Below are 16,291 nucleotides of genomic sequence, written 5' to 3'. Positions count from 1 at the left end.
GTCACAGATGGAAACAGACATTCTCTCTGCCTGACTTTCTTTTTGGTGCTATCTGATCCTTTGAATTTTTCAACACTTATGCATTTTTGATTTCTAGCACCTAATGTTTATTGATTTTCAGTAATTTTGTTCAGTATTAAATTGTCCTGAATCTAAACAGGGAAAGCAGCTGAGGTATGAGCTGCTTGTCTGTACTTCCAGCCTGAACCCCTTGTCTTAACAACATAATAGCTTCTAGTTACATTGCTGAGAGCTAGACACAGATAGGAGGCTTTTGCCTGAAGGACAGGGTCTATAAATTTCTTCTCTTCTTATAAACTACTTCTGAAGGAGTTTTCTTACCCAGGGGAACTCATGCTAATCTCTGACAGTGATGCTGTTGCACACCCTACACAGGTACCAAAGTAGCAAAAGTAAAGCAGATGAAGCAGCAGCATTTTACCCAAGGTTAGTGTGCCCTTATGGGCACCTCGAACCACGAGGTTGCCATTGTGACCTTCAGCAGTCTGCAGAAGTGTATCATGTGGTTTAGTATCCCATGAAATGCTCAAGTTGGATTAACTGAAGCATCATATAAATCAGCCCCTCAAAGAACCAGGTTTAAGTAGAAAGGCATAATTCAATTTCAGCTGCAGTTGATGCCGCATGCAAATTCCTGATGACATACATTGCCACGCATTACTGGAAGAGCACAAATTTATGTACCACACAATTCTTGCAGATTAAAAGTGTTTTTGTGGTTTATTCCCAAAAATATTGAAATTGAAATCACAGTCCAGTACTTAAAAAATTGGTGCTACACAATCCAATATCTAGCCAACTTTGCTTTTATATCTATAAGCAGAGTTATTGTCTTGTTTTAAGTTTACACTGTTTCTACATGCATTCTTCTTGCCCCTCACTGCAACTGTCCTCCAACTCCATACCCAGAAATGGGGATGCAGTAGAACCATTTTCAGAAGAAATACACAGACAATAGGAGACTGCCGTCTTTTGGATACAGCAACTCCAGTGAAGCAGCATTTCAATACTGCAATGAAATGGCAACTCAGATAGTATAGTCAAATCTTTGGATTAGGGCCTGATTTCACAGCATGTAGACTCAAGAGCTGAGCCAAGTGAGCTACTGTCAATTTAATAAAACATAATGCACCTATTTCAGATCACAATCTATAGATAAGGAAAACTATTGAAAAAACAAAGCTGGCATTATAATATCAGTTTTTTTTAAGTTGAGCATTCAGCAATATGATCTAAACACCAATATTCAGTATGTTGGCAGCATCGTGTTAGGCCTGCAATTATTCCAAGAAACAAATCAAATAACGTCATTTTATGCATATTAGGAAGTACTTCAGAAGACAGTGCATGTACAAATTAATCTTTTCAACTTATGGAATTTACAGAGCAAAAGTAACTTGTGGAATATATTTACTGTATATAATATGGAAACTACATAAGAAACATTTTAATTTCTCAATACAAAGTTGTATATCACATCACCCTACAATTCTACCATGAAACAGTCACAACATTTATTTAACTTATTGATGCAAAATAAGTGAAAGATAATGAGCACAAAAGTCGAAGGCTAAAAGAACTGCAACCAAATGAACCAGCCACTTGGTGTCAGCAGCTGAAATTCACAATAGGTCGATGTTGTATTACACACTGTAATATCATTACACGAAGAAAACTTTTGGCAAAAATGAGGTTGATCAGAACTTTAGTACATTACTTTCCCCACTGCTCAAAACAGTCCAACTGAAGCTATTTCTAACATTTCAAAACTTTACTTTAAGTAAATTTACTGTTAAGTTAATTCAAGAGTTAAGATTTGGGGTATACAGTAACTGTAGCAATAATAACTTTCATGATAAAGCAGCATGACTAGAAAGATGCATATAGCAAGAGCAGTAAACTGCTCCAAATTACCTGTGTATGTGTAGGCCCATATAGACATAAGCCACTTTTCATGGATTAGTTTCTAAGCCCTTCTAAGTATACAAGTTTTCTAAAATCTATATTACGACCATCTCTACTTTGGTTACAACAAAGGTATATAGCCAACACCTGTACAAAAATAATTAAATATTTTATTTCAAATTAAAACCCAACAGTGGTCATTCTTTTCAGAACAAAAGAAGAGTCACTGTTGGCAGTTATCTATATTAAAAGTGTTTAAAACCAATCTATAGGCACCACACGGGGATCAGTTTGCTATAGCAAGCATACTTTTCAACAAAAGGTTGTGCTTCAAACATAATGACGATTGTTTAAACACACATGGCCAATTATCCCAAGATAGCCTTTCTTTTAATACAGTAAACAAGAATTAAGACAAATACATTGTGTGTTGTTTTAAATCTATCTAATAATGCACAGGATGTTCTGGTTAATTCCTAGAATTAGTTTCTAAGAGGTTTTAGGCAACAGCAGAATGGTGCCAGAAGCACCATCTGCGTTTTGAGTGATGCTTATGAAGGGCAACCTCTTCTCTTTCCCGTTCCTTTTTCACTCGCTGGTAATGGTCTTCTTCTTTAAGGTACCACACAGGCGGCCAACGGTGCTTCTCAAAATACTCTTGGTTCTCTAGCAATGAAAATGATAAAATTACAAACCTAGTTACTTTGCAAATTAAGAACACATGAGATTCTGCAGATGCTGGAAATTCAGAGCAAAGCACTCACAATGCTGGACGAAATCAGCAGGTCAGGCAGTATCTCAGGATGGGAATAAACAGATGGCATTTGGGCTGAGACCTTTCATTAGGACTCGTGAAGAGTCTCAGCCCAAAATGGTGACTGTTACTCCTCTCTACAAGTGCTGTCTGACCTGCTGAGTTCCTCCATCATTGTGTGTGTGTTGCTCTGTAAATTAATAGTTTCCTTTGTTCTAGAATATTCCAACCAATTTAAAAGAAAATATAACCCAATTCCCAGAAGTTGTGATGTGAAAACAAACTATAATTAACTACAAAATTGAAGTTTTAGTAATTCTGGACACAGGAATTATTGAAAGTTAAATCAGCTTGTTAGTCAAAATGTCTGATTTTACTCCACTGGTGAAAAAGGTTGTTGACTTCTGCAATGAAGTTTACACAAAACAATTAAATTTTGTTAATATGACAAAACTGTAGTGTACATTGGATTGTTGATATAAATGCACATGGACCAACAAGAGAGATCATTTCTAGGGCAACCAGTAAAAGATACACAAAATAATCCTTTGCAGGTGTCTCAGCCTTCAACTTCCATGTAATTAAAACTTTCAGTCAAATAAATGAGCTTGGTAGAGAAAGCTACTGCTGCCAGCTTTCTACAAGCAACTTAATGTTTAACAAAAGAAAGTGTAAACAGTAAAAGTCACTCATGCTCTTGTACCACCAGGTTCGAAGATCATTTAAACAAATGCTACACCAAGATAGCACCTGTGCAATGGACTTAGTACATTTATTAGCTATTGCTTTTAGTAATTTTGTACAACATTGGAAATACATAGAATATAAATACCCTTATTTAAACAGAAATCTATCAAGCTGTATTTATGTAAACTATCCTTTGGCTGAGTCAGTATTTGGTGGACTAGCTTTAATCCTCCCAACAGTTACTATTAAACCAATAAATACTATAAGGTGCAAGGAAGAGTTCCATAATAACAATTATCATAGCACATGTACATAATTAAGGGACTGGGGCTGCAGGAATCATGGGAGGAAACAAGTCCGATGACGATGGCAGTCAGAAGTTTGGAAGGTGGGCATAGTGAATACTGTGGAGCATTATGTTGTTCTATGATATCCTGTCACTATACGGCCAATGCAATGTACATTGTCAGATGAGCTTATCTGATTTGTGAAGCTCTGATGCCCACAGTTTATTTATATTGGGGAATGGAAGGTTGATCCAAATTCTGGGGCTCCACATCAGCACTTTATTTTTTTTTAATTAAGGTATAGCAAATGCCAGATGCAGAGTAAAGCTCCCCTTGGCTTTGGGTTAACATTGTGCTAACCCAACCTCAGAAGTTCCACAAGTGTAAATTATTGTCCTTGAATAGTAAGCAGACACCATCTTGGCTCTCATGGTAAGAATTATGTGTTTTGGGCTTTTTCCATTTAATTAATTCTCCAACCATTTTCATGTAAGACTTTTTTTTGACCATTTAAAACAAAATTTATTAATCTGGGGTTGAATTCAAAACCAAGCTTCAGAGGTGGAAGGAAGGAATGCATCATTGTGTCTTTGAAATTTAATATGATACAAGAGTAAACCAGAGCAAATATTTAGTTTCTTACCAGGAGATATTGCCTTTATCTCTTTCCTGAACTTGCAGCAAACACTGTTGTAACTCGTACAGATGTGATGCAAACACCAAGCTGCCAGTTGATGTGCATTATGAAACTACAAGTATAGGGGGTGGAGAAAAAGAGTTTTTAAGATCTGCTATGTGTGTAATATATAGGATAGATACCTATATATAATAGTGTTTCATTATGTTTGTTAAAAATTAGAAATGTGAAAGGCCTGTAACTGTTACATACACGAGTTTCCCATGTAAAATGACTACCCTTATTCTGGAAACGTGGAATTAGAATGGTGAGTAGCACCAGCAAGCCCAGCAATTGCGAATGTTAGCAAGCCCGCGTGAAATTTAAAGCAACTCTTATCTCATTTTTCAAAAAGGGAAATACAATATTCAGGGACCATCTTAAATCTTTACATGCCAACTAATTTATATTTCACATTACTAAATATAGCATTCAATAACTTCATGATCAAGTCTACTTTTAATTGAAGCAACTGAAAGAGCTATTGCATGATTAAGAAATACCCTAACCCCACACATGGTGTTAAGGTGTGAGGTTTACATGGACAGGTCATGGTGTTAAGAGTGAGAAGTTTACATCAACACTTTCTAGATCATGCCTATGACTAAAATGGAAGTTAAGATTGTGAAGTAAAACTTAATTATATGTCTGTAACCTGACATTCTTAGAGGAAAATATTTAATGATGTACACTTTAGGGAACTGCTGTATCTTACTTCCACTGAGCTTTGTGAATTACTTCAACAGTACAAAGATTTTGTAATTTAAATAAGAAATTTTGAGCTTATAGTCAATCATATTTCTAATATTTATGTACATGTGATGCAATAGCCAAATACACTGCTCAAGAACTTGCAATGTCATCTTCTACAAAATGTGGACAAACTTTCTAATGAAGCAGAAAATTGGGACTTCTTTAAGTACAATTTAACTCCAAAATAACACAATAGCTGCAAAGAAAACATGAATAATGTCTTCTTAAGAGTTAGCACATACAGAATCTGTTCTACATATTTTAGGCACAGTTGTACTACAGACAGAATAAAAACAGGAGTACACCACTGCCAATGTAGTATAATATATAGACCTTCTGCATGTATAGAAAACCGCTACCTGCTCTTCTACTTGCTGACTGCTTTTAAAGATCATATACCCAAGAAGTCTCATCAGCTACCTCATCATTTGAAGCAATGCAAGGCAAAATTTCACCCTACACCATTATGGAGCCTGAAATCCAAAAAGTCAAAGTGTGTCCTGGAAAATTAGGCAACCCTGACCTGTTAACAGCCAGGCCTAGGTTTTCTTCAAAGCTTCCAGTGTGCTATTTTACATTGCTCAAAGTAATCAATTGCTCCATAATAAACTGACAATGCAGCGCCGCTCATACCTCATCCACAGCAAGTTAAATGAATGGAGGTTTGGAGGAACTGACAGGATTGTTGTTGACTGATACCAGTTCTCCTTATTTCAATAACACTTCGACTAAGGAAATGGGGAGTGGTGCTACAGTGAAGATTTGAAAAATCTTTCCCTCCACACATACAAGTTCTGCAACACCACATAGGTTTTACAACTTTAATACAAGAAATTTGGATCCCATGGTCAATCATGTTTCATGTGTTTATGTATACCTGTGATGTCATGTTTACAACAGTGTCCAAGTAATTTTGCATGAGACTGCAGAACTCCTTAAGGATTTCCAAGGCTGATGTCAAAGAAACATGCAATTATTAAAAGGTATTTCACTTATATGGTCTTCACCAACTTTCGGTATCAGAGAATTTCTAACCATTTAAATATCTTTAAAGATTTGTCACAGTTCTATTATAGGCAACATAGCAGCTAATGTTATGTTCAATATACTCATTACCAAATAATCATCAGAGACATGGATTGATGAATAAATATTGACTAATTACCCATATGCCTCCAAATAGTTCAATGGCTCTTTTAACCTGAGGGGCCTTGTTAGAACATCTTACCCGAAAGTCAGAACCTCTGACATTGGCCCTTACATACTGTTCTGGTCAAATTTGACACTTGACAGCAGTAAAAACACCCTTAAAGGCCTTTTATTTTTTAAAGCTGAAATTTGATGACTTTTCCTAAAGTGACCCCACAATGCACAAAAATGAAAATATTAAAAAATGTTATACTTTTGTACAGGAGCTACAAATTTTTGTACATTGAGGCTGTTCCAGGTCAAATTTGACCTGTATCTATTGTAATGGATTTTAGATCTCTGAAACATTAATTAAGGATTAATCACCCATTTATTAATGTCAGATAAGCTATTTATGCATTCTAAATAGATCCGTAGTTCAAAATTTGGTATAGACACTTGTTATGAGGGGATTCTTGGGCCAGGTCAAAATTAACCTGGACCAACTGTGAAAGAATAGAATATGAACAGTATGTAAGGGTTAGAGTACTGTTAGTACTGTACTGCTCTCAATTTCAGATTAAATTTTGTTTTATTTACATAGATATCTTTGTGTTATCAAATAGGCCTGGAGAGTCTTGTTAGACATTTATCTTAAATATTTTCACAGGTTTACATATCACACTCATGAGACATTTTATGACAGCTGTCAGTATAAAGCTTATTAATGTACATCAATATGGAAATGACTTACCTGGGCAAGTTCCAGGTACATTAACACTTCTCCATCAATATCAACACCTTCCTTTTCAGCTTTTAGCAAGTCCTCCACAGCATATTGTTCTGCAAAGGAGGAAATGTGAAACTGTGTAACAGTAATGGATAATAAAGCATAAAATTGTTCCTAGTAAGACTAGAATGCAATATATTAAATTCATTGTATCAAATTATTCTGAAATGCTCCCATCCAGCACATGGCATTAAGGAAGTCATTTTGTTTTTAAATCTCTTGGGACAAAGAGTGGAGGGGTAAAAACAAAACAGAAGCTATCTATAAAGTAGGAGTTTAAAAAAAATACTGAAACCGGATTAAAGCTTTGAATTCTTTCTTCAAGATTGGTGAAAACATTGTAGTGCTGCATTTTAAAGTGAAATATGTATTATGTATGTGGAACTAATAATTTTGACTTGTTGAAAATGTGAAAATGGAAGATTGCCATTATTTTTAAAAATTCATTACCAGAATTATTTCAATTACATACCAATTTCTTAATGATTCAAAAAGGATGAAACACTTATGAAATGTCAAGTTCTGAAGCAAAAATCTGCCCCTATCTACCATTAGACAAAACAGCACCCCAATTACCTACAAATCAGGTAAGTAAACAGCCCATGCACACCAGGCAGAGAATTGAGGGATATAGACCATATATAGTCAGGTGTGCAGTTTAAATCAGCATCATGGGCCAAAGGGACTGTTCTTGCATTGTACTATTAAGTTGTCTGTTTATGTAAAATTTGGGAAAATAATTTAAACAGGATAGAGGCATCAAGGGTCTCAGAGAACAGGCTCACAAATCATCTTCTATTCACATGCCTTTAATGTAGTAAATGCAAGTCGAGAAACTTGACAGGGGCAATATTAGTCTAAAAGTACCAAAACCATTGGAAAATTATGACCAAAACAAAATAATTCAATATAAGTTATATTTAACACATTGCATCTTGCTTGTATCATACTACTACACTCTGTATACTTGTCTTTACGATAAAGAATCAGGCACTGAGAAACAGAACCATGATAAAAATGTTTGCAAGATATCAGGAAAAACAAAACAAGCTGAGGATCTTTTTTCCCTGAAAAAGGCCAAAGTGTCCTGATAAAAGTCCTTGAAATAACAAAGGGGTTCAGGCAAGGTAGGTGTAAAGAACACGGTATATTCCTACATGGATAATCTAATAAAATAGAGACCATAAATGTGGAAGTCACATAATTCTACGAAGAAACTTACAAGGATTATCTTCAGTGGAAGTACTTTAGATTCTGTTACATGTGGCCATGGAGTTGTTAAGCAGAAAGTTAGAGAGGATAGAATAAGCATGCAAATGATGTATTATACTTGTATCCATCCATTAAAATCATTAATCTTTCAATTGATGGGTTAAATACAAAGTCCACAAGTGAACTTAACAAGATTCCCAATAGTGCATGGGCTGTTCTCAAGCAATGAGCAGACTAAAGGTTGATTGTCTGCCTCTTGTTGTAATTCACATCTCAGATGTTGGTTGCATAGCTATGTTTCAACCACACAGTCTGCTCAATCAACTTGAGTAATATTGATGTTTACAGCCTTTCAGGCACTAATCCTCCTCTGCCCCAGCATGGATTTGCTTATTACCCTAATGCTTGTGTTGACACCACTGAATAGGTCTGTCCATAACTTGTGCACGTCACAACTCCTTGCGAGTAATTGTAGCCATAGTTATAGTTATGACAAAATTTCTCCGCAGTAGTATGACCATGCATATTTCTGGATACATTAAATGAAAAAGTTGGAGGAGACTAATATGAAGCACAGTTAACATGCCTGTACTACAAAGTATGCAATTTGGAAGTATAAGTATCTTCTGACCAATTAGATTTGGTGAATTAGATGTACAGCTGTTGAAAATGGAGATGCAATTTAGAAGCAGTGGCAACACAATATCACAAAATTTCAGACCACAAATACATCTGGAAAAACAGTAGTAAGATGTTCTATCCTCCAGTGAACCACTTGCAACTGGAATAAGCTGAATTTAGATCTCTATTTGATGCATCACTCAGTGTCAGGACCTGAGCATTTTTGTTGCAGCATTTTACTAAACAAGATAAATTGCTACTTACTTCCCTTTGGGAAAAATGATGTAAAATATGTGTTTTTCTAGTTTAGTATCCCTTCTTTAATACTGACCTGTCAGAGCCACAAAACGTGGAAGGCACAGCCTGTTTGCCAGGGCAATTAACTCAATTGGATCAAGCTGTGAATTGAATGAGAATTGGCTGGTGTACAGGTACTCCAGAATTGCTTGCATACAAGCCTTGCTTGTACTGGGGAAGTAGACCTGCAAGTGAAGGCAATGTATTATCTTACAAGAACTTGTTCTCAAATGCTAAATGATCATGTGGTTAATAAGTATTATTAAATATTGATATAAATTTGCAGTGTCCAAAATCTGAATTAAGGTCACTTCACTCCAAATCTGGATGGTTGTGACAGGATACTGTTGTAAATTCATTTTGATCATCTACATTTAGTACTTCATTACATTCACTAACTTTGTTTAATTTGATACAATTACAAAAAAACTATTTGATATGTTTCATTCATGTGTGATAGATTTTGAATGCAGGTCATAAGAGACCTTTTTCAGTTAATACAGCATGGAATACTTTGCACTGAGTAGCTCACGTTTGCTAAACACTCCAGAATAACCAAAAGACTTCCGTTGTAATCTTAGTAAGAAACCACAAGGATACCATTACTCCAACAAATAACCACAGTGGTTCTGAGGGTTAGTCCTTACTTCAAGCTTACAAAACTTCGAGTGCATTCCGTCTGTAATAACGTTAGAGTACAGTGTTCTAAACTTTTTGTTTTAACCTTAGTTCATTTCAGATTTATAGATGCTTATACAATTTCATGTCGATGTGATTGTGTCAGTGCACTGCAATTATTAGAATCATTTTGCTGTATTTTTGTTCTCAAGAGTGTCAAGATTTACACTTAACATTTTATAATAACATTATGGAATTAAATATTCAATCTTCACCACCCCTGCCTCACCCTAAAGGCCCCCTTGAATGGATTAAAACCATTTGCAGATTGTTTTGAGACACTCTGGAAATTTGACCATATAGTCACTGATAATTTCCACATAAATTCATAGGATAATATATTACTTGTATAATACTTCATCTGGCTTGTAACAGAGAAAAGATCTTTGGAACATCTATTGCTGCTAAATCCCATGATGTTAATGGCACACAGAGCTGAATCTTACCACTCCCCTATTGCTAGTCCTCTCCACCAGATACCATGCTCCATGCCTTTCCTCACAATAAACCCTCAGCTTTACCATCACAACTAGGCCTCAGCCATTTAGCCATTGGTCTTCCCAAATTACAACTCAATCCCACAGACTAGGTCTAACACTAAAGAACAGTAATGGATCCACCAAAAGATTGTCGACATGCCTCAGCATTCTCATCAAGACCATTAAGCAATTAAAAAAAAAATCAGGGCATGAATATCACTGATAAGACCAATATTCATTACCCATCCCTAATTGTGACAAGTACATTTTGAATTACTACCGTTCTTTGGTCACAATTAAGGATGGGTAACAATGTTGAATAGGGAATTCCAGGATTTGACACCAATGAGAATTAAGGACTGACAATTATGGCCAAGTCAGGAAACTTAGAGGGGAAAACGTAGGCACCTTAAACCTTGTGTTTTTCTTGCTAAAAACCATTATTGATTTGGCTGTTTTGTCTAGGTAAGAAATGTAACATAATGTAGATAACACACACTGAAGCCATGGTGAGGTACTGATGAGCGAATGAGCATTTTTGATGATTGATGAGCATTGATTAACTGGGCTGCTTTGTTCTGAATGGTGTCCAGCTTCCTGAGTGCTGTTACCAGGCAAGCTGACAGCACTGCATTATTATGATTTGTGGATAGTGAAAAGCTTTGGGGATACACAGAATCAAGTAACTCACAGCAGAACATCTGCTCTATGGTTGATCTAGTGAATGATGAACCCCAAGGTGTTAACAGTGTGAGATTCAGTACCACTGAATACCAGAGAAGATGTTTAGTGTTTGCTTGATGGAGATACTCATGGCCTGGACATTACTTGCCATGTTTTATATTATGGAACACACACAAAATGCTGGAGGAACTCAGCAGGTCAGACAACATCTATGGAAATGAATAAACTGCCAACGTTTTAGGTGAAGACCCTTTAATTTCTGAAGAAGAAACTCAGCCTGGAATGTCAACTGTTTATTCCTTTCCATAGATGATGTCTGACCTGCTGAATTCCTCCAACATTTTTTTGAGAGTTGCTCTAGATTACCAGCATTTCAGGATCTCGTGTATACATTTTATCTCATGCCCAAATGTCGATCTTGCTGCATGCAAGCATGAATTTATAGATTAGCCGAGGAGTTTTAAATAGACTTAAATACTGCCCAGTCAAACTTCCCAACATTTAACCTTAAAGACCAAAATAAAATTAGAAAATGCTAGAAGTATTCAGCAGGGTAGGCAAATCTGTGAAAAGAGAATGATTTAATGTTTCATGTCAAAGGCACTTTGTCATGATTTTTTTCTCCCACAGCCTGACCTGCAGTGAATTTACAGCATCTTTTTTTTTCCCACTGCAGTAGCTGATGGTCCATGGGGCTAGGAGAATGGCTTGAGGTATTCAGGCTGTGAAGTGTAGAAGATGGAATGATTGACCTCCAACAAATTCTATCATCTTCATTTGAGAGGGGAATGATTCCAGCCATTCGAGTGTTTTCCTACTAGTGCGCATCGACTTCAATTCTACCAGAGTTCTCTGGTGCTATATGCTATCATACCATATCATGCTTTCAAATTGTAGTCACTCTTACCTCACTTCTGGAGTCCAGCTCTTTGTTCCATGTATGGACTGTGGCTGCAATGAGATCTAAAGCTAACTTGTCTTGGCAAAACCTCATTAGTTCCCATGCATGCCCATCTAATCATGACTAAGGAGTCAGATAATTCCACCTTCATTTTAATTCAGATTCAGAAATATGAAGCCTTTCTACCTTGAGATTTTGAATAATATCCAGCAAGCTGCAGTGACTTATGGCTGGGCTGTCTGCAGGATTGCACAAGATTAATGAGACTTCAAAAGCCTATGAAAAACTTTCTTGTAATTGATGTAGCTCCAGTCACTAATGAAACACTTTAACAAACAACTTTGAGGAATTAAGGACTGAAACATAATATTGTGCATAAGCTTCAGTGTGCTAATCACAATCAGAAGCTGATTGGATCTCTGTTGAATGAAAAGCTTTATGTATTTATGAAAGAAAATAGGTTGCTGCACTTAAATACTAGTGGAATATGTTACTTTAGATGCTTCTTACACTTGAAAGTACTTCTCTTTTTAAACATATAATTTATCAGTTTCCATGTGTGGTACTACAAGGGGTGATTGATAAGTTCATGGCCTAAAGTAGGAGTCAATTTTAGAAAACCTAGCACATTTATTTTTCTACATAGTCCTCTCCAGCATTTACACACTTAGTCCAGCGGTCGTGGAGCATATGGATTTTGGACCTCCAGTAAGTGTCCACAGCAGGGGTGATTGATAAGTTTGTGGCCTAAAGTAGAAGGAGATGAGTTATACAGCTCTTGTTACATGCACATGCAGTTCAACTCTTTGAGTGATTATGCATAAAGTTTGAAGTTAATAACTCATCAGGGGTGATTGGTAAGTTTGTGGCCTAAGGTAGAAGGAGATGAGTTATTAACTTCAAACTTTCTGCATAATCACTCAAAGAGTTGAACTGCACGTGCATGTATCGAGAGCTGTATAACTCATCTCCTTCTACCTTAGGCCATGAACTTATCAATCACCCTCGTACTTGTCAATGAGTGTACTTATCTTCTCAACACAATGGTATTAGAAGTTGCCCAAGTGTGCCTACAACAATTCCATGGCATAGCAAAAATCAAAGCAATGGTTACTCTTCCTATAACTCCTGGAAATGGTTGCAATTATTTAAACAACTTTTAATGGTCCAGAGGTGAAACGGTCTAAAGTAAGCCCTTTAGAGCTGCAAGCCCCGAGTATAATAATGGGCTATAAGGATTTAAAAAAACTCCATGGTCTATGTGTAAGTACCTCTAATGACATGCCCCTTTTTCCTTTATCTCCTGAAATAGACAGATTCCCATTCAAGAATCAATTTCTCAAGGTCAGGAAATTACTTTCTCGTGTACTTACAACTTGAGAAGAATGTAGTACTACTGCAAGAATCAACAACTCACCAAGCTACAGGCTTCAGAGAGGAAACAGAAAATGGTATTCATCTTACACACCCAGCTATGTCAGTGGTGGTAACAGTGGAAAGCAGCGTGAGGCAATGCCTGGCTGACAACTTGTGGGCATTACAACTGGACTTTATTGAGGAGAAGTTTGATACAATTAGTTTAGAAAAATCAAGTAATCAGAAATACAGCCCTATCTCAGTTACTCTAGCATCTCAGCACTTACCATATGTGATTTTGGTGTAAGATTCATAGCTGACTGGGCACAATAACCAAGTATACACTTTATATCTACAGATTTGCTTAGAAAGAAGGGAACACTATAACAATCAGTTAAGAGATTATTAGTTTCTCCTCAGAGACACACAGGTTAATTGTAGACACATTCACCACAGCGCAAACCACCCAACTCAGATAAGACCAAGACCTTCTTAATCTACATGGGTCAAGATGCTCACAGTATTATTCAGGAAAGTGTTGAAACCATAGCAAAAGATTGTATACGCAATCTAGTTATTAAACTTTCTCAAAGAATAAAGTTATTTCATCAACCAACCTCTTTGGTGGAACTCTCCAGGAAAGATCCTCCAAACATTGCTGCCATCCATTCACAACTGGAAATTAGCAGAGACTTATGGCCATTTATACTCCCATCATCTAATTTAAGAGTTACATCTGCCATTGAAAGTTGAAAAGTGTTAATATTGCAACTGTAAAAGTCTATTTGTAAAGCAGCATAATAATCAGACAATGGCTTTCTTCTTAGCAGCAATGACAAGAGTTAATTGTGTTTTGTATTAGTGCATGCTATAAATGTTTCAGGTCGGCAGCAGTCAGACAACATGGCACCAAGAATAGACGTACTTAAACAAATTACCCTCTCAATATTCCATCCCTTATCATGACTGTCATCTGATACCTCCATTAATAAGGAAGAAGTGGCATTTTTTTTTAAAGACACAAGTGTTTATTTTTGTAAAGGACAATTGTACTGGCAGTTTGTTCAAGTTCACCACTGAACACAAAGTCATAAAATGCTCATTTCAAATAGACTCTGTGCTCAAAAGGCAAACATGCCAAAACAATTTTTGTAAACCCCCAAGGCTATTTCCACTTTAGCTTCATGCATTAAGATTGGATTCAAGACCTATTTTGCTTCAGAACACAGGAGGAAGGACTCCTGCTCTACTTCACTATGGAGTCCACTCAAAGCTCCTATGCAGCAATACTAAGCTTGCAGTGTGAATGCAGTATCTACAAGCAGAACCCTTATGGGAAATTCAGATGAAAAGTATTCCAAGAATAGTAATCCAAAAAATATTGTGCAAGTGTACAGCAAACAAATGAAAGCATTGTGTATTATTTGTTGATCAGAGAACTATGAAGTTGGCAATAGGCTGTTTAAAAGGTTCCAACGTTAATCACAGTACTTTGTACCCCACTGCACAGAAACAGTTTACTCAAAAGGTTAAGAATTAGGATACAAAAAAGCAATTGGTGGTGCTTAAAATTAAAACGGTCAGAATATCCCCCAGCATTTTTGTTTGAAATTAAGTAGATGGTGTTTTTGCTGACTGTTTATCTGAGAAAACTAGATTCATATTACTGTAGTTATATTCAAAACTCTTGAAAAAGCTGCTAAAACAATTTTAAATTAACAGGAATAAAGAGTATAAGTTTAAATTGAGAAAATTACCAGAAAAAGTTCCCTTCGCTAAGCATTCTTTTATCCGGTTCGCTTTCCTGACATGAAATGCTTTTGTGATCTCCTGATTCATAAAGGCTTCTTTATTTTGAATATTTTCAACCATCATACGCAAATCAAAAACTTCCAAAATCTCTGCTATTTGTGCAATTCTCATCAGGTCTTTCTCGTTTTCATCCAACTCTCCTGTGTAAAGGAATCGTAATACAGCTTCATAGGGCCCTGGCTGGATTGATTGGTCCATCCTAACCACTGTAATAAGACCTGTCCTTTTTGTTACAGGGTTCTCCAAGACTTCTTCATGAATATAAGTAAAGGCCTTGCTCCATGAAGATAACTCTTTTCCTGTCTGCATTTCCTTCACTGCAGTGGATTCATCTTCAGGCATGCTCACTTTCAAAATGCCATCACTCTTGGATGCTCTTAGAGTGCAATACATTGAGCTAACACCAACCTCACCACCATCGTCATCTGTATCAAGACTCAAAGTTATCATCAAATGGTCCCAACCCGATTTCACAGGTTTCTCATCATTTGTTTGAGAGTCACCAGATAGGTCCAACAAAAACAGATCATAAAATTTTGATGATGAGGTAGCCAGGTATACTTTGTGAGCATAGATTTTAATCTGGTTCTGAAGTACAAATATAACATCAGCACACAGTGGATTGTTGAGCAGATGGCTAGGTCTAAAAGCACTCACAGGACTGTCTGGAATTTTCATAATTGGGGGTGGTGGTTTAGGTGGCAGGAATGGAGCCTGGAGTAAAGGCTTCTGCACCTTCTTCAAGTGAGATTTCCAGAACTGAAGGTGCCGCCTAGAAATCAGTGCACCTCTGACAGCATTATCGAATACATCCTTGATGCCAAATTGATCAAACACGCTGGTCTCGTAATATGGGATCCCAAGTTCTTTGGCTACCTCTCGGCCTTTCTCAGGAGGTAAAATGTCATTGGGTCTTATTGGTCTAGGAATAAATACAATGAAGTAAATGAATTGGCAAAACAACATCAATTCCACTTTGAGACATTTCTAATCTGACAAGAATATATTAAACAGCAAACTTTTCTTTACTTACAGTGACTCGAACTTAACTCTAAAGGCAGCAACTACTGCATCAATGAAAGTAATTTTCATAGCATGCCTGAGATATGAAGTTTTGGAATGTGAGCAGATCATTTCACTTCTGGCAAACTGTGCTATATAGTACACAAACATTAAGTACTGACAACAAAATTTGGATCTGTTATAAGCAGAAATAATTTTACGTGTCTCAATCAAAGAATACCCATTAT

General features: G+C 36.5%; 1 protein-coding gene across 3 annotated transcripts in view; it reads right to left on the bottom strand.

Annotated features, from left to right (window-relative positions):
• Positions 1–712: 712 nt before the first annotated feature.
• rhobtb1 (Rho related BTB domain containing 1) overlaps positions 713–16,291 on the bottom strand; it is a 68,157-nt gene continuing 52,578 nt past the window's right edge. For all 3 annotated transcript variants that reach the window (XM_073027251.1, XM_073027250.1, XM_073027252.1), the window contains 6 exons: positions 14,987–15,963; positions 13,847–13,965; positions 9,166–9,316; positions 6,966–7,054; positions 4,298–4,403; positions 713–2,592 (listed from right to left, as the gene is read on the bottom strand). In XM_073027251.1, coding sequence (XP_072883352.1) covers positions 2,426–2,592; positions 4,298–4,403; positions 6,966–7,054; positions 9,166–9,316; positions 13,847–13,965; positions 14,987–15,963 — 1,609 coding nt within the window. In that variant the 3' untranslated portion in view covers positions 713–2,425. The remainder of the gene's footprint in view (positions 2,593–4,297; positions 4,404–6,965; positions 7,055–9,165; positions 9,317–13,846; positions 13,966–14,986; positions 15,964–16,291) is intronic.

The sequence above is a fragment of the Hemitrygon akajei genome, chromosome 23, assembly GCF_048418815.1.
Source record: "Hemitrygon akajei chromosome 23, sHemAka1.3, whole genome shotgun sequence".
NCBI lineage: Eukaryota > Metazoa > Chordata > Chondrichthyes > Myliobatiformes > Dasyatidae > Hemitrygon > Hemitrygon akajei.
This window is presented reverse-complemented; position numbering and strand designations above follow the sequence as displayed.